Consider the following 24,582-nt stretch of genomic DNA (forward strand, 5'->3'; position numbering starts at 1 on the left):
ACTTCAATTTTAAAAAAATAACAGTAGGATACAAAACATACACATAGATCAATGAAATAGAACAGAGGGACCAAGAAATGAACCCATGAATTTATGGTCATTTAATCTACCACAAAGTAGGCAACAATATACAATGGAGAAAAGAAAGTATCTTCAATAAGTGGTGCTGGGAAAACTGGATAGCTACATGTAAAAGAATGAAACTAGAACACTCTCTAACAGCATATACAAAAATTAACTCAAGATGGTTTAAAGACCTAAATGTAACACTGGAAACCATAAGATTCCTAGAAGAAACATGGGTGAAACACTCTTTGACATAAATTGTAGCAATATGTTTTTGAATCTGTCTCCTAAAGCAAAGGAAATACAAGCAAAAATAAACAAATAGGCCCTATTAAACTTAAAAGCTTCTGCACAGCAAAGGAAACCACTGACAAAACAAAATGATAACCTACTGATGGGAGAAAATATTTGCAAATGATATGACCAATAAGGGGTTAATATCTAAAATACATAAACAGCTCATACAACTCAACATCAAGAAAACAAACAACCCAATTAAAAAATGGGAAGAACACCTGAATAGACATTTATCCAAAGAAGACATAGAGATGGCCAACTGGTACATGAAAAGATGTTCAACATTGTTAATCATCAGAGAAATGCAAATTAAAATCATAACAAGATAGCACCTCACACTTGTCAGAATGTCTATCATGAAAAAGAACACAAATAACAAATGTTGGTGAAGATGTGAAGAAAAGGGAACCCTGGTTCACTTTTGTTGGGAATATAAATTAGTGCAGCCACTGTGGAAAACAGAATGGAGATTTTTCAAAAAACTAAAAATAGAACTACCATATGACTCAGCAATTCTATTCCTGGGTATTTATCTGAAAAAAATGAAAACATACATGCATCCCAATGTTCACAGCAGCATTACTTACAATTGCCAAGATATGGAAGCAACCCAGTGTCCATCAACAAATGAATGGAATTAGAAAATGTGGTATACATATACTATGGAATATCACTCAGCCACAAAAAAGAATGGAAGTTTGCCATTTGTAACAACATGGATGGACTTGGAGGGTATTATGCTAAGTGAAATAAGTCAGAGAAAGACAAATACTGTATGATATCACTTATATGTGGAATCTGAAAAATGAAAGTAACTATTAAATATAACACAAAGAAACAGACTCACAGATATAGAGAACAAACCAGTGGTTACCAGTAGGGAGAGGGAAGGGGGAGGGGCAATATGGGGGCAGGGAATTAAGAGGTACAAACTACCATGTATAAAATAAGTAAGTTACAAGGATATATAGTATAACACAGGGAACATAGCCAACATTTTATAATAACTATAAATGAAATATAACCTTTAAAATTGATTCAGTATTCTGCATACCTGAAACTTACATAATATTGTACATCAACTATACCTCAATTTTAAAAAGTGAATGTTGGCTTATAACTCACACCATATACAAAAATTAATTCAAAATGGACCTAAATGTAAGAGCTAAATGTAAGAGTTAAAACTGTAAAACTCATAGGGATAAACCTTTATGACCTGAGATTTGGCAATTTCTCAGAAATGACATCAAAGGCAAGGGCAACAGAAGAAAAAACGATAAATTGGACTTCAACAAATTTAAAAAAATGTGTACATATAAGTATACTATCAAGAGAATGAAAAGACAAAGGAAAAAGTCCTTGACAATTATATACCTGATAAGAGTCTAGTGTCTATTATTACATACCTGATAAGGGTCTTATATACACATATCTAATACCTAATAAATATATGTATATATTTATTACACACACACATTGACACACACACACATACATAGGGAGAGAGAGAAGGGGAGGAAGGCAGAAGGGAAGTGGGAGAGAGAGGGAGAGAACAGATGAGGGTCTAGTATCTAGAACTCTTAAAACTCAACAACAAAAAGAAAACAACCTAATTAAAATATGGTCAAAGGACATGAATAGACCTTTCTCCAAGGAGAAATACAAATGGCCAATAACACATGAAAAGACACTCAAAATCATTAGTCATTAGAGAAATAAATATCAAAATCACAATGAGATACCACTTCACACCCACTAGATTGGTTATGATAAAAAAAAAGATCCTAACAAGGATGTCAAGGAATTGGAACCCTCACACATTGCTATTGGGAATGTAAAGGGGTATAGCCACTGTGGAAAACAGTTCGGCAGTTCCTCAAAATGTTAAACACAGAACTACCATACGACCTGTCAAATCTACTCACAGGCATATATCCAAGAGAAATGAAACCAGGTGTTCAAACAGAAATCTGTACACAAATATTCACAGCAATATTATTCATAACAGCCAAAGAGTAAAAACAACTGAATGTCCATTAACTGAGAAATAAATAAAATGTGGCTTACCCATACAATGGAATATTATTCATCCATAAAAAGGAATGAAGTACTGGTACATGCTACACAGGGATGAACTTTGAATACCTTATGGCAAATAAAAGAAGCCACAAACAAAAGGTAATATATTTTATAATTATATTAAATGAGATGTCCAGAATAAGTAAATCCACAAAGACAAAAAGCAGATTAGTGTTTGCTGGTGGCTGGGGAGAGGACTGTATGAGGGAGTACTGCTTAATGGGTATGAGGTTGCTTTGGGGGTAATAAAAATGTTCTGGAATTAGATAGTGGTGATGGTTGCATGATATTGTACATTTATAATGGTTTAAATGATGAGTTTTACTTCAATCAAAAAGAAGAAAAAAGAAACCTGAGAATTGCAAGGGGAATATCCCCAGATAACAGTAGAAGTCCATTCCAGGAAAACAGCTTCACAGCAGTACTGAAGAGTAATTAATCCATACTGGAACAGGATAATGGAAGATTCTAAAAGGAAAGTCTCCTTCAGGGGAAAAACTGCCAACTGATATATATGACCATAAGGAAAATATATATAAGTGTGGCAGAGTTGTTGGAGCAACTGATGCGCAAAGTTAACAACAGTTGCATAGAAAAGCAAGACAAACGTTAACTCCAGGAAAAAAGACGGATTGTATGAAACGGAGATATGCACCTCTCAGCCAAGCAACTGTATTTATATAGTCATATAATATAAAGAGTGATGATGCTCTAAATGAAATTTAAATAACTATGTGATGGGGAGGGGGTAGATAGAAGGGTTGAAGAAGTGAGGGGACTGATGTGAAAGACATAAATTCTCATTTTCCAAAAGACGCTTTCAAAATATAATATAAAAAATGAGAAATATGGAAACAATTTAAATATTTTCTTTAGAATATGGAGTCAAATACTAGAAGAAAATGCTAATAGAGTATTTTTTATAACTTGTAACTTTTAAATTACATACACAGATTGGTTGACAAAAATTTGGAAACTAAATTAATAAATAATCTTTACTTTATTAAAAAGTAGCTGGTGTGGGGAAGACTATTTGTTCTTCGCAAGAGCAATTCTTCCTTTCTGCTTCAGCAATAGAATTAGCTGACTGGAAAACTAAAGATTATATTTTCCAGTCTGCTTTGTACAGCATGACTAAGTTCTGGCCAATGAGAAATTAAATAGAAGTTATATATGCAACTTCTGGGTCATACTTTTTAGAACTTTCTTCCTCCTTCCTTCCTGATGGCTAGAGAGGGGACATGTGGTTGGAGCAGAGGCATTCATCTTGTGCAATAAGATAGAAGCCATGTATTGAGGATGGTAAAGCCATAGGACAGTATAATACAGGGGCTGGTAGCAACTTCACAAACCAGAATGAGTACACCAGCTCAAAATTTTACATGATACAGAAGATAGAGAAATAAACTTCTATCTTGTTTCAGTCACTGTTATTGTGGTCTCCCCTTTAGAGCAGTCAAACCTATAACCAAATATAGATAGAAATCAACCAAAAGAATATAATAAAATTTCTTATGTACCTAAGGTTTGCAGCTAAGCAAATATTAACTTTACATGAGTGCTAAAACTCTCTTATGAAAGTTGAGAATTATGATAAAAATTTACCTTTTTTAACTGGAGACTGATGTTGTTGTTCATTAAGACCTTGAGAAAAGGCTTGCATTCCACTCGTCTTACACTATTGAAAGAAGAAAATACACTTTTTATCTAAGATTTTAAAATTTTATCTAACACTGTGTTTTTAATCCATTTTTAGTTTATTTTTGTGTATGGTGTTAGGGAGTGTTCCAATTTCACTCTTTTACATGTTGCTGTCCAGTTTTCCCAGCAACACTTATTGAAGAGACTGTCTTTTCTCCATTGTATAGGCTTGCCTCCTTTGTCATAGATTAGGTGACCATAGGTGCGTGGATTTGTCTCTGGACTTTCTATCCTGTTCCATTGATCTATATTTCTGTTTTTGTGCCAGTAGCATACTGTTTTGATTCCTGTAGCTTTGTAGTATAGTCAGAAGTCAGGACACCTGATTCCTCCACCTCCATTTTTCTTTCTCAAGATTGCTTTGGCTATTTGGGGTCTTTTGTGTTTCCATATAAATTGTGTGTGTTAATTAATTTGATTGTGGTAATCATATCACAATATGTATGTATATTACATCATCAGGTTGCATAACTTTTAAAAAAAATCATGTTGTTCAACCTAAATAGATTAAATTTGTATTTGTCAATCATATCTCAATAAAGCTGAAAAAAAGTAAATTTACTTTATCATGCCTGCACATATTAACAACTGAAAATGTAGATTATTTCAAATCTTTCATAGCATGTAAGAAAGTACACCTACTAAAATTTTATAAGGTGATTATCTATGTCTTATCTCATTTAACTGTCATAATCTTACAAGGAAATAAAGAAAGTGTTATGATCACCATGTTACAGGCAAGGGAAATCAAGACAAAAAGTGTTTAGTAACAAATCCAAAAGTACATAGATAAGAGGTAGTCAAGCTAGCTTTTGAAACTCAGGGCTACTGCATATAGTCATGAAGAATGTGGATCTAAAGGGGTACCATTCACAGCACAGATGTGGCAGATATCCTAGCAGGTGGCAGCAAGGTATCTTATTCTAACAAAATCTGTATTTTTATATAATTTTTTGTTCTTCTTCTAATTCTTGTAAAGGCACCAAATGGATAGCAGTGGCCCTATTAAACCCACTCATTTAACAAACACAGAGTGCCTACTACATGACTGGCACTGTGCTTTGTATTGGGAATACAAAGATGAACATAGGGCTTCCCTGGTGGCGCAGTGGTTGAGAGTCCGCCTGCTGATGCAGGGGACACGGGCTCGTGCCCGGTCTGGGAAGATCCCACGTGCCACAGAGTGGCTAGGCCTGTGAGCCATGGCCACTGAGCCTGCGCATCTGGAGCCTGTGCTCCGCAACAGGAGAGGCCACAACAGTAAGAGGCCCACGTACCTCAAAAAAAAAAAAAAAAAGATGAACATGACATTCCAGTATATGTTTCTGGAGGGATCACAAACTAAAAGGTAGACAGAAAAATAAAACACTAAATGACAATAAAACTTGAGAAGTTCTATAATAACGATATGCAGAAGGTGCAATGGAAGGAAGGGGTATCAAATTTGACTTAGAAATTTCAGGAAACACTTTACATAGGAAGTGATGCTTAAACAACACTTACAGGATTAATAGGAGTTAGGCTGGCTGACCGGTGAAAAATGAATGTTTATGGAAGAAAAGCAGCCTTTGAGCTGCAAAACATGGGATAATATGGCTAGTTTAGGAAACGAAAAATGTTGACTAGGCTTGAGTAAAGCAAAATAAACACCATTTTTTTTTCAAGTCAAGGTTCTTTGCAATTTGTGGTGAAATACCCAATCTGCACACCTAGATATTCTATTTAGCCTTTTCATTTTTATAGCAAAAATGTTCCCAGACCCTGTCACTTATCTTAAACAAATGTACACCACTGAGATAAGGAAGGAGAACAGGAAGAGACAAATTCATATCAACATCCATTCCTAGGATGAAAATTTAAAGAGTAAGATTTATAAACACCTTCAAAAGGCAAAATGTAAACCGGAAAAATACTGTAACTCATAAAGAACTAATTTCTGTAGTATAAAGGAGCTCCTAGGAAACAATGGGGAAAAAGCCTATAAAAAAGAATGGTGCATTTAATATTGTCCCAGAGGTCTCTGAGACTGGCACATATATGCAATGGAATATTACTCAGCCATAAAAAAGGAACGAAATTGGGTCATTTGTAGAGACATGGACAGACCTAGAGACTGCCATACAGAGTGAAGTAAGTCAGAAAGAGAAAATCTAGAAAAATGGTACAGATGAACCTGTTTCTAAGGCAGAAACAGAGACACAGTTGTAGAGAACAAATGTATGGACACCAAGGGGGAAGGAGGAAGTGGGATGAATTGGGAGATTGGGATTGACATATATATATATACTAATACATATAAAATAGATAACTAATGAGAACCTGATGTATAGCACAGGGAACTCCACTTCACTCGCTATAAAGCAGAAACTAATACAACGTTGTAAAACAACTATACCCCAATAAAACTTTTTTTTAATTAAAAAATATAAATAAATAAATAAATAAAAAGAATGGGTGAAGGCCATGAATTGGTAATACAGATGAAGGGAAATTCATATTATTCTTAAACAGATCAAAGATGGCCACAAATTCTTGACATTCTTTTATCTCCTCCCCTTGAATCTGAGCAAGCTCTATGATTGCTCAGACCAATCTAATATGACAGGCCCCTGCTGGTTTCCAGGCCTTAGTCTTGAAATCCAGATGTGGTGCTGTAAAGAGCCCAAGCCATTTGGTGAGGTCATTTGTAGGTGCCCCTTCCAGTCTACAGGGGCAGCTAAACTCTAAACCAACAGCCAGCATTAACTACCTGTCATGTGAGTGAGCCATCTGGCCATCCAGTCCAGTCAAGACTTTAAAGCACTCCAGACCTAGATGTTATCTGATTGCAACCACATCTTTGAGAAATGGTCACCTAAGACCAGTCAGCCCACAGACCCATGAAAGATAATAAGTTGTTGTTAAGCCAAAGTTTTCAAGTGCTTATTTATGAGGTAATAATTTAAAAAAACAGATTAAAAGAAGTTGTTCAGGCAGAAGAAAGATAATACCAGTAATAAACATGGATTTACACAAAGAAATTAAGAGTGCTGGAAATGGAATAAATGAAGGTAAAATAAAATTAATTCTTTTATTTTAAAAAATTATTTTAAAATATAATATACAAAAGCAAAAATAGTAGCAATGTGCTGTGTATTTATAGCACAAGCTAAAGTAAAATTATGACAATAGAGCAAGAATGGGAGGGAATACACTACAAAAAGGCTATGAGATCTAAGTGAGTTTAGCAAGGTCAATATACAAAAATCAATAGTATTTCTATATCCTAGTATCCAAGATGTGGAATTTGAAATTTACAAAAAATACCACTTAACAATAGTATCAAAAAATACAAAATGTTTATAAATTTGACAAAAGATGCTCAAGACCCCTATGCTGAAAAAAACAAAGCACAGAGAGAAATGTCATGTTTATGGATCAAAAACTCAAAATTAAGATGTTAATTCTTTTCAAATTAATTTTTAAACTCAATCAAAATTCCAATAGGCTCTTTTCTAGAAATTGACAGCCTCATTTAAAACTTATATGGAAATGCAGAGGACCCAGAATAACAAATTTGAAAAAGAATAAAGTTAATGAACTTTCATTACTTGATTTCAAGACTTATCAGAAAGCTACAGCAGTCTGTAAAGTGTGATGGTGACCAAGAGATAGACATATAGGGAATCTAGTATATAGCATGATAACTATAGTTGACAATACTATATTGTATATTGAAAGCTGCTAAGAGGGTATATCTTAATGTTCTCACTACAACAAAACAACAACAACAAAACAGTGATTATGTGAAATGAAGGATATGTTAACTGAACCCATTGTGGTAAACATTTTACAACATACACATGGATTAAATCATCACATTCTATACCTTAAACTTACACATTATATGTCAATTATATCTCAATAGAAAAAAACAGACATATAAATCAGTAGAACATAATAGAGTTTAGAAATAAATTCACACATATAGGATATAGTGATTTGCTTTTGTATATTATCTTTTAAAATAATTTTTTAAAATAAAAGAATAAAAAGACAACTCAAATATTAGAAACATGCAAAGGATCTGAACAGACACCAAAAAGAAAAAAGAAAACTACAGATGATAAATAAACTCATGATAAAATGCTCAATCTCATTAATTATTAGGAAAATGCAAATATAAAATACGATGAGATACAACTACTCACACACTAAAATGACTAAAAATGAAGACTGACTATACCAAGTGTTGACAAGGATGTGAAGCAACTGGTACCTCACACACTACTAGTGGGAATGTAAGAAGGTACAACCACTTTGGAAAACATTTTGGCAGTTTCTAAACCAACTTAACATATGATCCGTCAATTCCACTCCTGGGTATTGTGTGCATGTCCGCACAAAGACGTGAACACAATTACCCACAGCAGCATTATTCATAACATCCCAAAACTAGATACAATCCAATGTCCATCAACTGAGGAATAAATAAATTGTCCTATATTCACACAGCAGAATACTATTCCAAATTAAAAACAAACCAACTACTGCTATCTACAAGGACATGGAAGAATCTCAAAAACATTATGCTGAGCAAAAAAAATCTAACACCAGGGCTTCCCTGGTGGTGCAGTGGTTGAGAGTGCCTGCCAATGCAGGGGACATGGGTTTGTGCCCCGGTCTGGGAAGATCCCACATGCCGCAGAGCGGCTAAGCCTGTGAGCCATGGCCGCTGAGCCTGCGCGTCCAGAGCCTGTGCTCTGCAACGGGAGAGGCCACAACAGTGAGAGGCCCGCGTACCGCAAAAAAAAATTTAACACCAAAGAATATAGACTGTGTGATTTCATTTATATGAAATTTTAGAGCAGCCAAAACTAATGTATAGTTAAAGAAAGCAGATCAGCAGATGCCTGGAGGAGGGAGCACTAGGATTAGTGGAAGTGGGGATGGTGAATGACTATAAAGGAATAAAAGAGTATTTTGGGGGAAGATGAAACTACAGCTCTATAGCTTCATTGTGGGGTTAGTTACATGAGGTATATATTTATCAAAACTCTTTGAACAAATGGGTTCATTTTTCTGTATGTAAATTATACCTTAATAAAGTTGGTTTAAAAAAATACAGAGAGTTAGTAAAAAGTGTCCTTCATTATAAATTATGTGATATATCTCTGACATAGAGTCTGGTCACTTTTGCATTATAACTGAAGCAGTAGACAAAATTTTAAACTTAGAAGTATATCTAATTAACTGATTTTTCTCTATAAAATTTACAATATTAATATACTCCTTTTTACTTATAAAGTTTCTAAAAGAAGGTCAAGGGTTCCAAAGAGAGGTATGAATATTATTATTGTATTAATTAGGGAAATGCTAACTACTGGAACAGATAAAACAAAACATTACAATGGCTTAAAAAATTAATATAAAGCAAGTGTAATTAAGATATCATGGTACTGACACAGAGATACACAAATAGATCAATGGAAAAGAATTAAGAGTCCAGAAACAGGCCCTATTTATCTGAAAACTTATACAGTAAAGATGGCATAAATCTGAATGGAAAGAATAGATCATTCAATGAATTGTGCTTTACAACTGGTCTTCTATATGAAAAAAATAGATTTCTATCTATATCATACAAAAATTAACTTCAGGTAGACTATACACTTAAATATTAAAGAAAAACTTTAAATCTTTTTGAAGAATATGTAGGAAAAATATCCTTTGATCTTAGGGATGAGAAAACTTCATAAACAATGACACAAAGAATGAAATCATAAAAAATTTAAAATATGACTACATTAAAATTTTAAAGTTTGAAAAAAACACACACACACACAAAAAACAATTCTCTCATAGACAAAGAGAAATGGGCAAATGATATGAACTGATAATTCACAAAAGAGAAAAACCAAATGGCCAAATTAAACATAAGAAAAGATGCTGCACTCAAAGTAATAAAGAATTAAAAATTAAAACCGACAAGATACATTTCTCACCCATTAAACATGAAAAAAGAGTGAAAGTCACGGGCTTCCCTGGTGGCGCAGTGGTTGAGAGTCCGCCTGCCGATGCAGGGGACACGGGTTCGTGCCCCGGTCCGGGAAGATCCCACATGCCGCGGAGCGGCTGGGCCCGTGAGCCATGGCCGCTGAGCCTGCACGTCCGGAGCCTGTGCTCCGCAACGGGAGAGGCCACAACAGTGAGAGGCCCGCGTACCGCAAAAAAAAAAAAAAGAGTGAAAGTCTGACAATAACAGGGTAAGGATGCAGAAAAATCAGAGTACTTCATGCATTGCTTGTACAAATCACTTTGGAGAGAAATTTGACAGTATATAGCAATTCTACTCCAGGTTTATACTACTGAGAACCTCTCAAACATGTATTAAACATAACATATAGATGGGTGTTTATTGTAGCATTTATTATAAAATATTTCTATTTCTATTATAAAACAGAAACAAGTGTCATGCCCATGACAGAAAATGGAACAAGAAATGTGGTAGCTTAATATATATATATATAAAGAGATTATTCTGTATCAGCACATATTGAACTGCTTTACTCATTTTAACAGTTGCCTAGTATTCCATTTGTAAATATATTTATGCTTGTCTATGCATAATGTATTTCTGAAAGTTTCTAGATAAGAAAGGGGTACAATGGTTACTTCTGATCAGAGGAAATAGGTGACTGGGGGATAGAGATTGGAGGGAAACTTCACTAAATGTCATTTTGTATATTTTGAATTTTTAAATTTGTGACTATTTTATTTAGTCAAAAAATTAAATTAGAAAATTTTAAATATAAACCTAAATGTGAAAAAACATAGCAGAATATGTGTAGGTAAAATATTATTTATATAAAATTGTAGAACAGTTAAAACAATTCTATTTGTTATAGCAAAAGTACTAATACATTCACGAAAACAATAATAAATTGAGGACAGTTATCTTGGGGAAGTATGGGAAGGAAATGGGATGGTGCAGGGATATATAGGTTTTTAAAATTTTACCTGTAAGGTTTTTTGCTTTAACATTTTCTAAAACAAATAAAATAAAATATTTAGATTTGAAAACGGTGAGCAATGGGTATTAATAAGTGTTTATTCTCTTTAATATATGCTTGAAATAGATCATAACTTTTAAAAAGTATATAAAGCACTTAGTATAGTACCTGGCACACAACAGCCATCTAACAAATGTTACTTTCCAGTCGTAATGCTTTATTTTATCATAACTTCTAAGACTTACTCTGCTAACTCCACTTTGTAAGTACTGGGTGTTGCATGGATATTCGTTTTGGAAGTTGAAAGGGAATACTGTTCCTGTTAGGAGAGGAAAAAAAAAAAAAAACGTTTTAAATATCTATTACTTCAATAAATGGTATACCACCACCTAAAAACCTTAAGTACCTAGGATATTCTAGGCACTGTTTTGAAATGTTTTCTGATAGTTCATTTACTCAACACAATGAAATGTCAGCCATCATGTTAGGAGGTGGGTTTATAAGCATGAAAAAAGCTCAGAGATAAAAGAGTTCATAGCTTATTTTTAAAAAAGAAGCTCATAAATAATGACTATAATAAAAATAAGTTATGTGACAGGTACAGAGAAGATACCAGGGGAGAGTAGAGTGGGCTTTGGGGGTATCAACTAAGGCTTCACGAAAAGAAATAATTCAATCTGGGTCTTGAAGAAAAAGTAGATTTCTTTGAGGATGTGAGTTGTCCAGAGAGTACAGAAGTATGCTGAGAAAGGCTAAAATTAATTTCTGATTTACTTAACTTTTCTGCTTAATAAACCCCTACTCCTGTCCAGATCTTAAGAGGATATAATTAAATGAGAGATCAGGGCTACCAGCCCACTCCTACCTACCCCTGAAATAGCCTTCAAGGGAAAGGATCAGTGGAAAACTGAACCTGTACAAATGAGGGAGGGACGAGTACTGTAAAAAGGCTAGTCACAGAAAGAAGCGGCTGCCAATGGTTTTATTTCCCTCGCTTTAGGAAAAAATCTGAGACTTCGCCCTACACAACTGCTTCTTCAGTGCACCAGAAGGATACAGCTTCAGCATTGCTAAACTATGGTCCAGAAGATCCCTTAATTTCATTTTGTCTGTCCTAAGTCACAGCCATCTTCAAAGGAAACATTACCAAAGTAGAGACAATCTTCTTTGTAGGAACCAAAGATAGGAGAAAAAATGGAGGACTGAGGAGCTGTGTCATTTCTATATTTTCTGATTCATCTTTGTACCCAGTAAAAGGGCTATATTTTCCCTTTTCTAAGTAGCCAGTTATTCAGTTGAACACATGGACTAAACAGAATTTAAATAACTTTTATATTTTATGTACATATGTATAGACAAATATACATAAAATATAAATATATATACTAGTAATGAAAATAATAATAAAAAATTTAGAAATTAAATACCAAGTATTTCAAGAATTTGTCCAAAAGTTTAGTTTTATGGGCAAAAGAAAATATTTTAGAAAATTTAGATTTCCTGAAAAATTAGATTTTATGTTCCAGCTCAAGCACAGCCTTAATCTGTAAGTGTTGCTTGGTACTAATTTTTTTCAATTAGGTATATTTTTTAAAGTCTAATGCTCTCTCCAGATGACTGCTCTGCAGTGATCATAATCACAGGACACAATTTGTATTGAGAGTATCATTCTGAGCAGAAGCCAGTTGTTAACCATGAAAATGAGACATGAAAAAAAAAAGATACACAAGTTGCTCTCAGGCAAAAAAAATACACAGGTTCTTCCCACCTTTGCTGGTCTGGTAGACCATTAAGAATTTTCTTAATGTAAGTCAAAACCACAATGAGGTATCATCTCACACAGGTCAGAATGACCATCATCAAAAAGTCTACAAATAGGGCTTCCTTGGTGGCGCAGTGGTTGAGAGTCCGCCTGCCGATGCAGGGGACACGGGTTCGTGCCCCGGTCCGGGAGGATCCCACTTGCTGCAGAATGGCTGGGCCCATGAGCCATGGCCGCTGAGTCTACGCGTCCGGAGCCTGTACTCCACAATGGGAGAGGCCACAGCAGTGAGAGGCCCGCATACCACAAAAAAAAAAAAAAAAGCCTACAAATAATAATTGCTGGAGAGGGTGTGGAGAAAAGGGAACCCTCCTACACTGTTGGTGGGAATGTAAATGGGTGCAGCCATTATGGAAAACAGTATGGAGGTTCCTTAAAAACTAAAAATAGAGTTAACATATGATCTAGCAATCCCACTCCTGGGTATATATCCAGAAAAGACAAAATTTCTAATTCAAAAAGATACATGCATCCCAATGTTCATAGCAGCACTATTTACAATAGCCAAGATATGGAAACAACCCAAGTTCCCATCAACAGAAGATGTGATATATACACAATGGAATATTAGCCATAAAAAAGCATGAAATAGTCCCATTTGCAGCAACATGAATGGACCTAGAAAATATTATACTTAGTGAAGTAAATCAGACAAAGATAAATATATGATACCATTTACATGTGGAATCTAAAAAATAATACAAATGAATCTATTATAAAACAGACTCACAGACATAGAAAATAAACTTATGATTACCAAATGGGAAAGGGAGGAGCAGAGGGATAAATTAGGAGTACGGGATTAACAGATACAAACTACTATACACAAAATAGATAAGCAACAAAGATTTGCTGTATAGCACAATTAACTATATTCAATCTTATAATAACCTATAATGGAAATAATCTGAAGATAGATATATATATATATATGTATATAACTGAATCATTACTGTATACCTGAAACTAACACAATATTGTAAATCAACTATATTTCAATAAAAAAAGAATCCTTCTCTTGGTAATACTTCTAAATTCTTCAAACAGTGGAGATCATTGGTTTTCATTATTTTTTAAACACCCACCATTTATATATTTATTTACTTATATATTGTATATACATATTATTTATATATTATTTGGCCTTTCAAATACTAATTAGCCATTAACCAATTAATTTTTTAAAATGTGTACCCTAGATTACTCACCAGGAGGAGAAGTCAGATGACGAACAGGTCTTGCTGGTTGAAGTGGTTTACCAATCAATTTTTTGGTTTCCATTGTCTCAAAGACCTTGAGGTTCCATACTTTAGGCGGGAAAAATACATTTTATCTTCTAGACAAGATAATCAAGTTGCTTTAACATATATACAAATAACCACGACATTCATTTGAAGAGAATTATTTTATAAGTTAAGGTGGAAAACACAAAACAAAGCATTTAAAATAACATGCAACAAACCATAGACCCCTTTACAGCATCTGTCACAACTGAATATTCCCTCTTTAAAACATTTTCCTCCCTTAACTCTCCTGACTCTTTTCTTTAAGTTTTGTTTCCTATTTCTTTGACTGCCTCTTCTAACTTCCTTAGCTGATTCCTACTTTTCTCCAAATAAACTTAGGGATTCGTCCAAATTTGGCTTTGGTCCTCTTAGCTACTCTCATCTATTCTTATGATTGCAAATACCTATCTGCATGATAAATATGCCCTAATTTACACATCCAGCATCTACCTCTCTTTTAAATTCCAGTTTTATCTTTCTAATTGCCAAAAGATATTTCCATTTATATTTTACTATAGGTACCTCAAGTTTAACATATCCAAAATTGCAGTACTATTTACAATAGCCAGGACGTGGAAGCAACCTGAGCATCCATCGACAGATGAATAGATAAAGAAGATGTGGTACATATATACAATGGAATATTACTCAGCCATAAAAAGAAATGAAATTGAGTTATTTGTGGTGAGGTGGACAGACCTAGAGTCTGTCATACAGAGTGAAGTAAGTCAGAAAGAGAAAAATACCATATGCTAACACATATATATGGAATCTAAAAAAAAGGTTCTGAAGAACCTAGGGACAGGACAGGAATAAAGATGCAGATGTAGAGAACGGACTTGAAGACACGGGGAGGGGGAAGGGTAAGCTGGGACAAAGTGAGAGAGTGGCATTCACATATATACACTACCAAATGTAAAATAGATAGCTAGTGGGAAACAGCCGCATAGCACAGGGAGATCAGCTTAGTGCTTTGTGTCCCCCTAGAGGGGTGGGATAGGGAGGGTGGGTGGGAGATGCAAGAGGGAGAGGATACGGGGATATATGCATACGTATAGCTGATTCACTTTGTTATACAGCAGAAATTAACACAACAATGTAAAACAATTATACTCCAATAAAGATGTTAAGAAGAAAAAAAAGACTACTTGGCACAAGGCAAGTGCTAAATACATGCTATTACTATAAAAAAAATCAAATTCATTACTTTGACTCCAAAGATGTCCCTCCTCCTGTATTCCTTAAGTCATCACCAACTCCCTCATATCACCCTCAGTTAAAGACACCTTAAATTTGTCTATATTAGAGCCCCCACACCATAATCAGTCTCTAATTCCTATCCATTCTACTTCCAAAATATCTCTAAAATATATTTTCTTTACTCCCACCACTACTCTTTTAGTCCCACAGTAGTTCTTAATTCATCTCCCTGAACACCTAGACTGATTTAAATACTCCCTCTCCCTATGTACCTATGTACCTGGGACACAGTGAATATGCCCTTATCATGCCACTTAGAGAACACTGTACTATACTATACTATATACCACACTATAATGGCTGATTTGTCTTCCATACGGCAAAAGTGAGGAACAGAGTCTTCTTAAAGTGAGGAACAATATTTTCATTCCTCCTGTGTCCCCTACAACTAACTCAGTACTTGGAATGGATCCAAAGTAGGTGTAAAACAAGCATCTGCTGAACAAATGGGTGAATATAGTCTCCAAACTATGATCTCCTTACACACATACCTGCTTAAAAAACTTCAGTACCCCATCACCTCCTGAATTATTAACAGAAACAGGACCCAACATCCATGTGTCATACACAGTAAACCACTTACCTATGTCATATTATTTAATATTCAGAACAACTTTATAAATTAGGCACTATTAACAGCTAGAGCTCAGGTCTTGGGTCAGCCTACCTAGGTTCTTATCATAGCTCCACCACTTAGTTATGTAATTATGGAAAACAATAACCCCTATCTCCTAAGTTTGATGTGAAGACTAAAAAAGAAAATCTGTATAAAGCATTAGCACAATGCCTGGTACATAGTAAAAGTTAAATAAATGTTAATTTTATCATTTTTTTATCCTCATTTTACAGAGAAGGCTTAGGGAAATCAGGTAACTTGCCCAAGGTCATGAGTCTAAAAAGTGATGGGTATGCTCACCCCCATGCTTTTGGACAAGATGCTATGATCAAGCTAGCCCCATATTCTCTTTCCACCTCCCACACAGGCAGAACTGTCCAAGTTTCATTAAGTACCCTTCTTATGTGCTCATAAATCACCCCTGTATCCTCTTCCAGTGTGTTGCATTAGTTTCAAATACCTATTATCTGACTATAAAATTATAGCTCTATCACTCAGGTATATCTCTAATGGCTAGCACAGTGTCTAATACACAGTACACGTTCAATAAGTTGTTGAATTCATAAATGTTATTTTGTTTCATCATATATATTCAGGTGCTCTGTTTGGAGTTCCCTCACTCTCCCTGCTGCTCTTCTCCCAAATTGCTATTCATCCTTCAAAGCCAAGGTCAAGTTCCCTCTACTTCCGTGGAAAGTATCCTCATGTCTCAACGCTAACATTAAATAAACTGGTTCACATGAAGTTCTCTAGTTCCTAACAAATAGTTGATAGTAAAATAACAATAGTGGTAGCAACAATAATGATTTTTCTTTCTTCCTCCAGTGGTCCATATTGTATTGGGTTGGCCAAAAAGTTCATTCGGGTTTTTCCATGACTTCTTATGAAAAAGCTGAATGAATTTTTGACCAACCCAATATTTTGCCTATTAATTTTTCTAAAATGTATCATACAAAAAATCTATTATATGCCTAATTGGTTAGACTGTGAGTTAGTTTAAGCCAAAAAAACTAGGCTTTATTTATCTTTGTATCTTAGTAGCTGCAACATAATTAGTTTTACTAAATAAATCTATAAATTTAAATACCTCCTATTTAATGAAAATCTTCTGATGCCTGAATGGACCAAAAGCTTTCCAAATTTTGATACCTATCAAGACAAAGTCAAAAGTAAAACTCCACCTGATTTTGCACTTGCTCATCCAGAAATTGATTGTAACCCATGATTTTAAGCAGAGGTTGGTCTAAGTGACTGTTTCCCTAAGTATAAAATAGGGTTAATCACTTTCTTTATGCTCCAAAGAAATGCTTTCATCTTAAAAAAATGCCTTTGGACATAATTCAAGTGTTAAAATCATAAATTTATAAACAATCTCTCAAAGTTAGCAATGATAACTAAGCACAAAATAGTTACTTTTTCTTGAAATTCGGAGAGATGCAAGCCAGTACTCTAAGTTAACACCCATCTAGATTTGTAATGTGTATGTTAACTGGTATTTCAGCACAGTGATTAACAACCTTCTAAACAAAACTAATGCACTACTTTGATATAATAGGAAAAAAAAAGTTATAAGCATATGTAGCAAAAAAACCCACTTCAAATATTTATTGAATATTTTCTATGTGGAAGGGAATATTTTAATATGGACCAAAGAACAGTCTAATATTGCATTACTTAATGTTTATCCTAGCCATTTTAATTAGGACACTAATACTAGTAGTAGTAATTTTCCATCCTGTTTCCCATATGAAAAGAATACAATAGAGTACTTTGGCACACACTTTTTTATTTTTCATTGCTCAGCTGAAATCGAGTTGGTAGGTTGTAAAGTCTTTCCAGTTGCTGAGCAATGCAAATCCCCAGTATTCAATGCAAATCCACAGTTTTCAAGAGTTGGGGAGTTACAGAACTCTTATATGATTTTACAACACATGTAAATAAACAAGCAAACAAACGAAAAGATTTTTCAGTACCACCTACCCTTTCAATTTGTAGTATGAAAACTACAGCAAAGTCCCCAGATACATAAATCCACATCAGTTAAGGAAATTATTAAAGTAAACTATGTCTGCATAGAGACAGTGACATTATAGGGAATAAGTTTGGGATGCATACTATATAACAGCATCATGTCTTAAACAGTGTTATTAATGGAAAAGTATTTACCTTATACAATAATAAGCAATTATTGTAAAACTGATCTAGGATCAGAATCTATGAAGGACAGGGCTCCACAAACCAAAGCCTAATTCTCTGGGTTACAAATAAAGACAGCTGAACGACACAGTCAGCATATAAAATAACTTCAATCTTAAACTCTAATGTCTGCTCACTCATTGAATGTAGAACTCCTTTCCTTTGAAGCTACCTAGGTTAGGCATTTATGATATCAAGTGTTACAAAGAACAGTTGCAAAAAAAACATAACCCTACCTACAACATTGGGTAGCAAGTAGTGGGCCTGTCATAAAGTTGTCTTTGAAATGTAAATATATAGTTTTGTGGTATAAATATTTTTAAAGGACATTTTGATCCAATGTCTCAAAAATTCATTATATTAACACATGCTGAGAAATGGTTACTAACTAAAGTTGTTTTTCAAGTTTACACAAATCATCTTAAAATGCCAAGTGGTATGAACAGAACACTGGTTTGCAAGTCAGGAAACCTGTGTAAGTGCTATTCTTCATCTAGAATACTAACTATATCTTAGGTTGTTTGTTTAAAAAAATATATCAAACTAAATATAAGGGCCCATCAATTCTGAAATTACAAATTAACCTAAAATTTTCTAAAATATAGTACCATGAGATAAGTATATATACTGATCAATTGGGGCAAATTTTCTTTACCCAATATATCCTATTCTTTTTTAATTAAAACTCCATTTTTTGAGATCCTACTACATGTTAAATGCTTTACATATACTATCTCATTTAATTTTGAGCCATACATTAACTGTTGTAGAAAATCATTATTAGCTACTTTACAGATGAGAAACCTGAGGCTAAGAAAAATAAGAGATGTGCTCAAGTTCACACGGTTAGTAATTGGTACAAATGAGGTTCCGACTATAAAGTTCACGCCCTTGTCTCTAAACTTGTGTGTTTGGTAAGTAAAGACACCTCACTCTCCACTATTCCATGTGGACACTATTTGTATGGAAAAAAAATTAATTATGAGAAGGAACATTTATGTATAAAACCTTGCTGAATAAAGTGGTGTGTGCTAATAATTTTCATTTCCTCAATTTTCAATTTTTCTTCAACTACTAAATAAATTGTGGGATTACTATGCTTTCCTCACTCTGCAGACATGGTACACTGCCATTTTAATCCACAGAATGGATTAGATATATGAAACATAATATGTATTATACTTAAAAGCTGAATATTATACTTAAAATTTACAACTTAAATTCTAGATTTCTTTAGAAACTGCTGATGGTTCTGCTGCAATTAAGAAATAAAAGCATATAAAATTAAAGAAATAAGCTGAGAGAAGAAGTGAAAAGACCATGCTTTCATTTACCTCATGTATATTTCCCATATAGGATTATACCAGATAGGATTTAATCTTAATTTTCAACTTCAAAATATCTCTTTTACAAAGTTAGGATTCCTTAAAGCCAAATGCTGCTTGTAAGTAAACAGCAGAAACTGATAACCTGATAGATGAAAAATAACATAAAGGAAATATAGAGGAGTACAGGATAAACTAATTATGACTTACATGATGAAAGACACTTTATACTCCACAAATCGTGTTGCCATATGCAGGAAAAATTAAAACTAAAATATCAAAAAGTTATAAGCCTAGAGTGTCCCCTTATATTTTTCCATTTCATGCTTTCTGACCCAAAATTTTTGTTTTCTCTGTGAAGCATCTTTCAATACAAGCACAATTTAACATTGAGGTGGGATAAAACTGTCCAGGTAATGGGTGTTGGTGGTTGTCATAACTGATGTAACTGTCCTTTTTCAGGTTTTTTTTTTTTTTTTAGTTTTGCTAAAATATCAGCAATTATAAAATTTTGATACAAATATGTTGTACACCTGAAACTATTATAATGTTATATGTCAACTTTTGTAAAACAGAATACCTTTACATACAAGTTGCATAGAACATCTCAAATACGTTCATTAACCATTTGCTTTCCTTCTGTGAAGTGACCACACATGTCTTTTGCTTCTTTATTCTTACTGGGTTTTCTTTTCTTATTGAATTTTATTTATTATTAATAAAAACAACTACAGTAATCTCAAAAACAAAAACAAACTGTTGCCCAAAATTAGTAAGGATGATTCTAGGGCATGGGAAACAGTCTTCAAACCATCCCACTACCTAGGACCAGGTCCTGGGACAGCGGGCGATGTGCACTTCCTTTTCGGGGCTTTGTATGTGTTTGTTTTGTTTTTGTTTTATCAATATCCCTTCAGCAGTGTAATTCCCTTGGCCACTGGCCCCTCGCCCGGTTTTCCACACCGGCCCCCACCCCTTTCCTTCCGACCTGCTCGCTCCCTTCACACTCTAAGAACCACCTTGGGGACCCTGTGGAGGCCCTGCCTGATTTGCGCCGACTGACCCCAGAGGTTCTCTCCCTCACCTCAACTTCCCCCGTTTCCTCCCTCGGAGACGGCGTCCACTGGCCTCCTCACACCCCGGGACCTGACTTCTGTCCCCGTATGGCTCGTCATCCCCGGCCACCTACCGCCTAAAGATCCGGGAGGATTTCGGGACAAGCAGCCGCGTCGCGGCGCTCAGCCCTAGACGCGGCGGCCGAGCGCCCGGCTGCCCGTCCGTGAACAGCTGCAGCCGCGAGTCCGCTCCAGGCCCAGGGTGGCGGCGACGAGGGCGGGGCAGACGGCGGCTCCCAGGGGCGTTGGGCGGGCGCGGGGCGGGGCCTCGGGCGCCTGGGGCCCAGAGCGCGGCGCAGCCCGGCGGGAGCAGAACCGTTAAACTGGCGGCGTGCGTTTCTCGGGATGTGCAGGGCGCGAGGGGTGGGCGCAGCCTCTCGGGAGCCGCGCGTGGTGCGGAGGCTTCGCCGAGGTGCCTTTGGGACCCCAGCCGGCGGTCCTGCTTGCCCGACACGGGGAGGCGCGAGACGAGACCTCTGCGCGATGCCGGGCGGCGGACTCCAGGCAGCGTCTGTGAGCTATGCAGCCTCTATGAGCGAGGCCTCCGGTGAGCTGACGACTGAGCCCCTCCCGCGTCGGAGCTGCCGGCGGATCCCGCAGGCGCTGGCAGCTGTCCCTGGCCTGAGTCTAAGTGGTGCTAGGATTCGGGCTGTTATGGAATAAGGGAAATGGTTAACTTCTGACAGGAATACATATCGCACACAGACTGCCGTCTTGAAAGGAACAAAATTCGTTGAGGCGACTCCATCTGAATCCGAATCCTTTATTTTTAATTTTCACTTTTATTCTTTTACTCAATTTTTCACTGTTATTTTTGAGAGTCCCCACTTGGTACTACCACTATACTAGGGGGACGTGGAGGCGGAACACGGGTGAACACGGGTGTAATTACAGGGCTCACAATCCGGTGGGCCCCTGGGCTGGTGAACAAATTCTGTGGGCTGTGCTAAGTATTGCGATAGGGGAGTAGATTTAAGTTGGGAGCATAGTGTAAGGAATGCCTAAACTGACCCTTAGGCTTGGAATGTTAGAGCCGTTTTCGGAACAGCTTATGCTTGGTTTCTTCCAGCTGGCTGGAGGAAGAAGGCAAGGAAGAAGAGACGGTGCAAAGGGAAAAGAAAACTTGTCTGGTGTACAGTAGTTGGAGTAGGGAAAACAGTGTGGAAAGGAAACAGAAGAAGTGGACATGAATCAAAAGTTTGAATCTTTCATAACTTATCTTTTTGAATATTGGAAGGGTCGTTCTCACAGCACTATGGAGGGCAGATTGTGTGTGTGGGGTGTAAGATATAGCAATATTAAACAGGCCACAGAAGGCTTCCCTGGGGGTGTCTGCAATAACTCCAATAAAAAATAATGATGTCTGAGATAAGTACCAAAGAAGAAGGGATAGATCTGAGAGATGCTGCTGAAGTGAAATCAATAGTTTTGTGACAGACTGGGTGGAAGGAGTGAATAAGAAGAGAATCTAGGGTGACTCGGGGTTTCTGAATTGGGTGAACAAGTGAATAGGTGGTGATGACATAAGATAGGGAACACAAGAGGCAGAACAGGTTTAAGGAGGGAAATGATGAGTTCAAACTGGGACTTGTAAATATGAGATTATAAAAGAATATTTAAGTTGAGGTTTTCAAACAGCTTTTTTATGTACACACACAAAAAAATATGTACCCAAACATATATAACATATACATACACGTTATAGATAAATTGGAACATTAGGAAAGGGATGCTGATTAAGAAAACCCATTCCAGAAAAAAGTATTTAGAAAGAGGACTCAAAAGGCAAGTACTGCAAAGGAGGCTGTGTAAAGGCAAAGAAAGCTTGACTGGAATGGGATAACTGAAGATGAAATGCCTCTTTGAAAAGGGATCATCTAAGCTAGGGCTGAATGCTGATATAGAATAGGAAAAAGGTATTTAGGGAAAGGGAACTGTAGGTATTAATGTCCTGGGGTGAGAAAAAGTTTAGCATATTTCAGAAACTGATTAAGACCAGTATGGTTGAATAGAAAGCAAGAAGAGAATGCTGAAGATGAGTTTGGAGAGACAGGAAAAGCTGAAATCCTACAGTTTTTTGTAGGCTCCAGTAAGGAGACTGAATTTTATTTTAAGAGCAATGGGAAGCATTGAAGTGTTTAAGTGGGACAGTAATATAGTAGGATTTACCATTTTAAAAGGTGTGGAGTTTCACAATCACTTCCATGCATAGTCAAGTTATTGCTATTTAGGTGTAGAAAAGGCTTCCAGCAACATTCTTACCTTCCACTGAGACAGCTCACCTGGCTTCAGAGACTAAAGTGCAGGTCAGAGGAGGTGTCATGATAAGAACATGTCCTATGGCATGAAGCACCAGAAGTCTGTGGATAATGAAGTCAGTAAATCCTTTCAACCCCCAGATGTAAAAAATTGTAGGTGTAGGATTCAGTTCTCATTAATCTAGTCAAAACAGAAGTTTTCTTCTTGAGGAATATGTTTAACAATGTAACATATACAATTATATATACATCATACAATAAAATTAGTTTTTACATATTACTAAATGAAATCAATAGAAATTATGATAAAAAAGTGAGATGGAAGAAAAAATTTTTTTTCAAATAAAACCAAAATCAGTAATCTACTTCAAGGTATAAATACATTTTAAATATAGTTAATAAGCAGACTCCTAATTTTTTGGATAATTGATGAAGAATAAATTATATAAACACATTGAAATTTTAAAAAATCTCTTGTTGATTTGGTAAGAAATATTGGCATCTACAAGGATAATCCAGAACTTATACATCTACAAAAAGAGCTTAACAACAGGTTAGTGAGCAATTTAAATACTAATTACACTGCCCAAGAAAACTTGAAATGCCCTGAAATCATTGAGCTCACATAAGAAACTCATGACAAGTTTCCCCAAATTTAACAACACTAAAAATTGACACTACAAGTTGTTACTGAAATTAACTTTTCTAAACTTTCAATAATAAAAATAAATTTTGATTGCCTATCCTGGAGAAAATACCAAATTATTTACTCTCACAAAGAAAATGCACTATAAAATTGTTTTCAAATGAAGAGGCAATCAAAAAACTAAAAATACAGGCAGTTAATTTAAAATATTTTTTTGGATTTTTTGATGTTTGTGGTATTTGTCAGCTTTTTAAAAATTTTTAATTTGTTGTCATTGCATTGTTTTTCTCATTGTAAATAAATATTTACTTTGGTTCAAAAAAAAAAAAGGTTTGGAGACTGTATCAAGGAAAATACAAAAGTGGAAATAGGAATCCCAGTTCCCAATTAGAAGGATAATAATTAAGAGTTAAATGTGTCTTACTACTTGTAAGTAGAGGTTTTATTTACAATTGTATTTTCTTAGCTTATTTAACTTTACCTTCACAATACCTTACATTTAGTTAATAAAACCTTGTATGATCACAAGTAACCTTGTATGAGCACAAGTAACACGCACACAAACTGGTTTCTGGTTCTCATGGTAGATACTGTCTAGTTAGGGTGCAGTTACAGAGACAATTCCAATTCAATAGCTAATTGTTAAGATAAAGGCATTCATGGTGTGCCTGTGTAGTTCTACTGAAAGCCTGGGAGTTGGGAAAAGCTGAAGAGGTAGCATTACCTAGTGTTTACCAAATGATCTCCTTACCAACCTCCTGTCAGTATTCTTCCTCTTATTATTCCACAAACATCTACAAAGCATTTTATGGAAGATACACATATACACACCCCCAAATACAGATAATCATTGAAACAATGCATGAAAAGCTATAATAGCGATTTGGCTCCACTCAGCTTAGTTCAGAAAAAAAAAAAAA

The 24,582-nt window shown here is 35.5% G+C and overlaps 1 protein-coding gene across 2 annotated transcripts in view; it reads right to left on the reverse strand.

Moving 5' to 3' along the window:
* C17H8orf88 (chromosome 17 C8orf88 homolog) overlaps positions 1-20,986 on the reverse strand; it is a 40,308-nt gene extending 19,322 nt beyond the window's left edge. The window contains exons 1-6 of one of the 2 annotated variants that reach the window (XM_060127432.1): positions 20,833-20,986; positions 14,169-14,267; positions 11,384-11,457; positions 11,146-11,172; positions 10,131-10,303; positions 4,051-4,123 (exon numbers count right to left, since the gene is read on the reverse strand). In XM_060127432.1, coding sequence (XP_059983415.1) covers positions 4,051-4,123; positions 10,131-10,303; positions 11,146-11,172; positions 11,384-11,457; positions 14,169-14,241 — 420 coding nt within the window. In that variant the 5' untranslated portion in view covers positions 14,242-14,267; positions 20,833-20,986. The remainder of the gene's footprint in view (positions 1-4,050; positions 4,124-10,130; positions 10,304-11,145; positions 11,173-11,383; positions 11,458-14,168; positions 14,268-20,832) is intronic. The other variant, XM_060127433.1, reaches the window with a different exon arrangement.
* Between the last annotated feature and the right edge of the window lie 3,596 nt (positions 20,987-24,582).

Source organism: Lagenorhynchus albirostris, chromosome 17, assembly GCF_949774975.1.
Source record: "Lagenorhynchus albirostris chromosome 17, mLagAlb1.1, whole genome shotgun sequence".
NCBI classification, from domain to species: Eukaryota; Metazoa; Chordata; class Mammalia; order Artiodactyla; family Delphinidae; genus Lagenorhynchus; species Lagenorhynchus albirostris.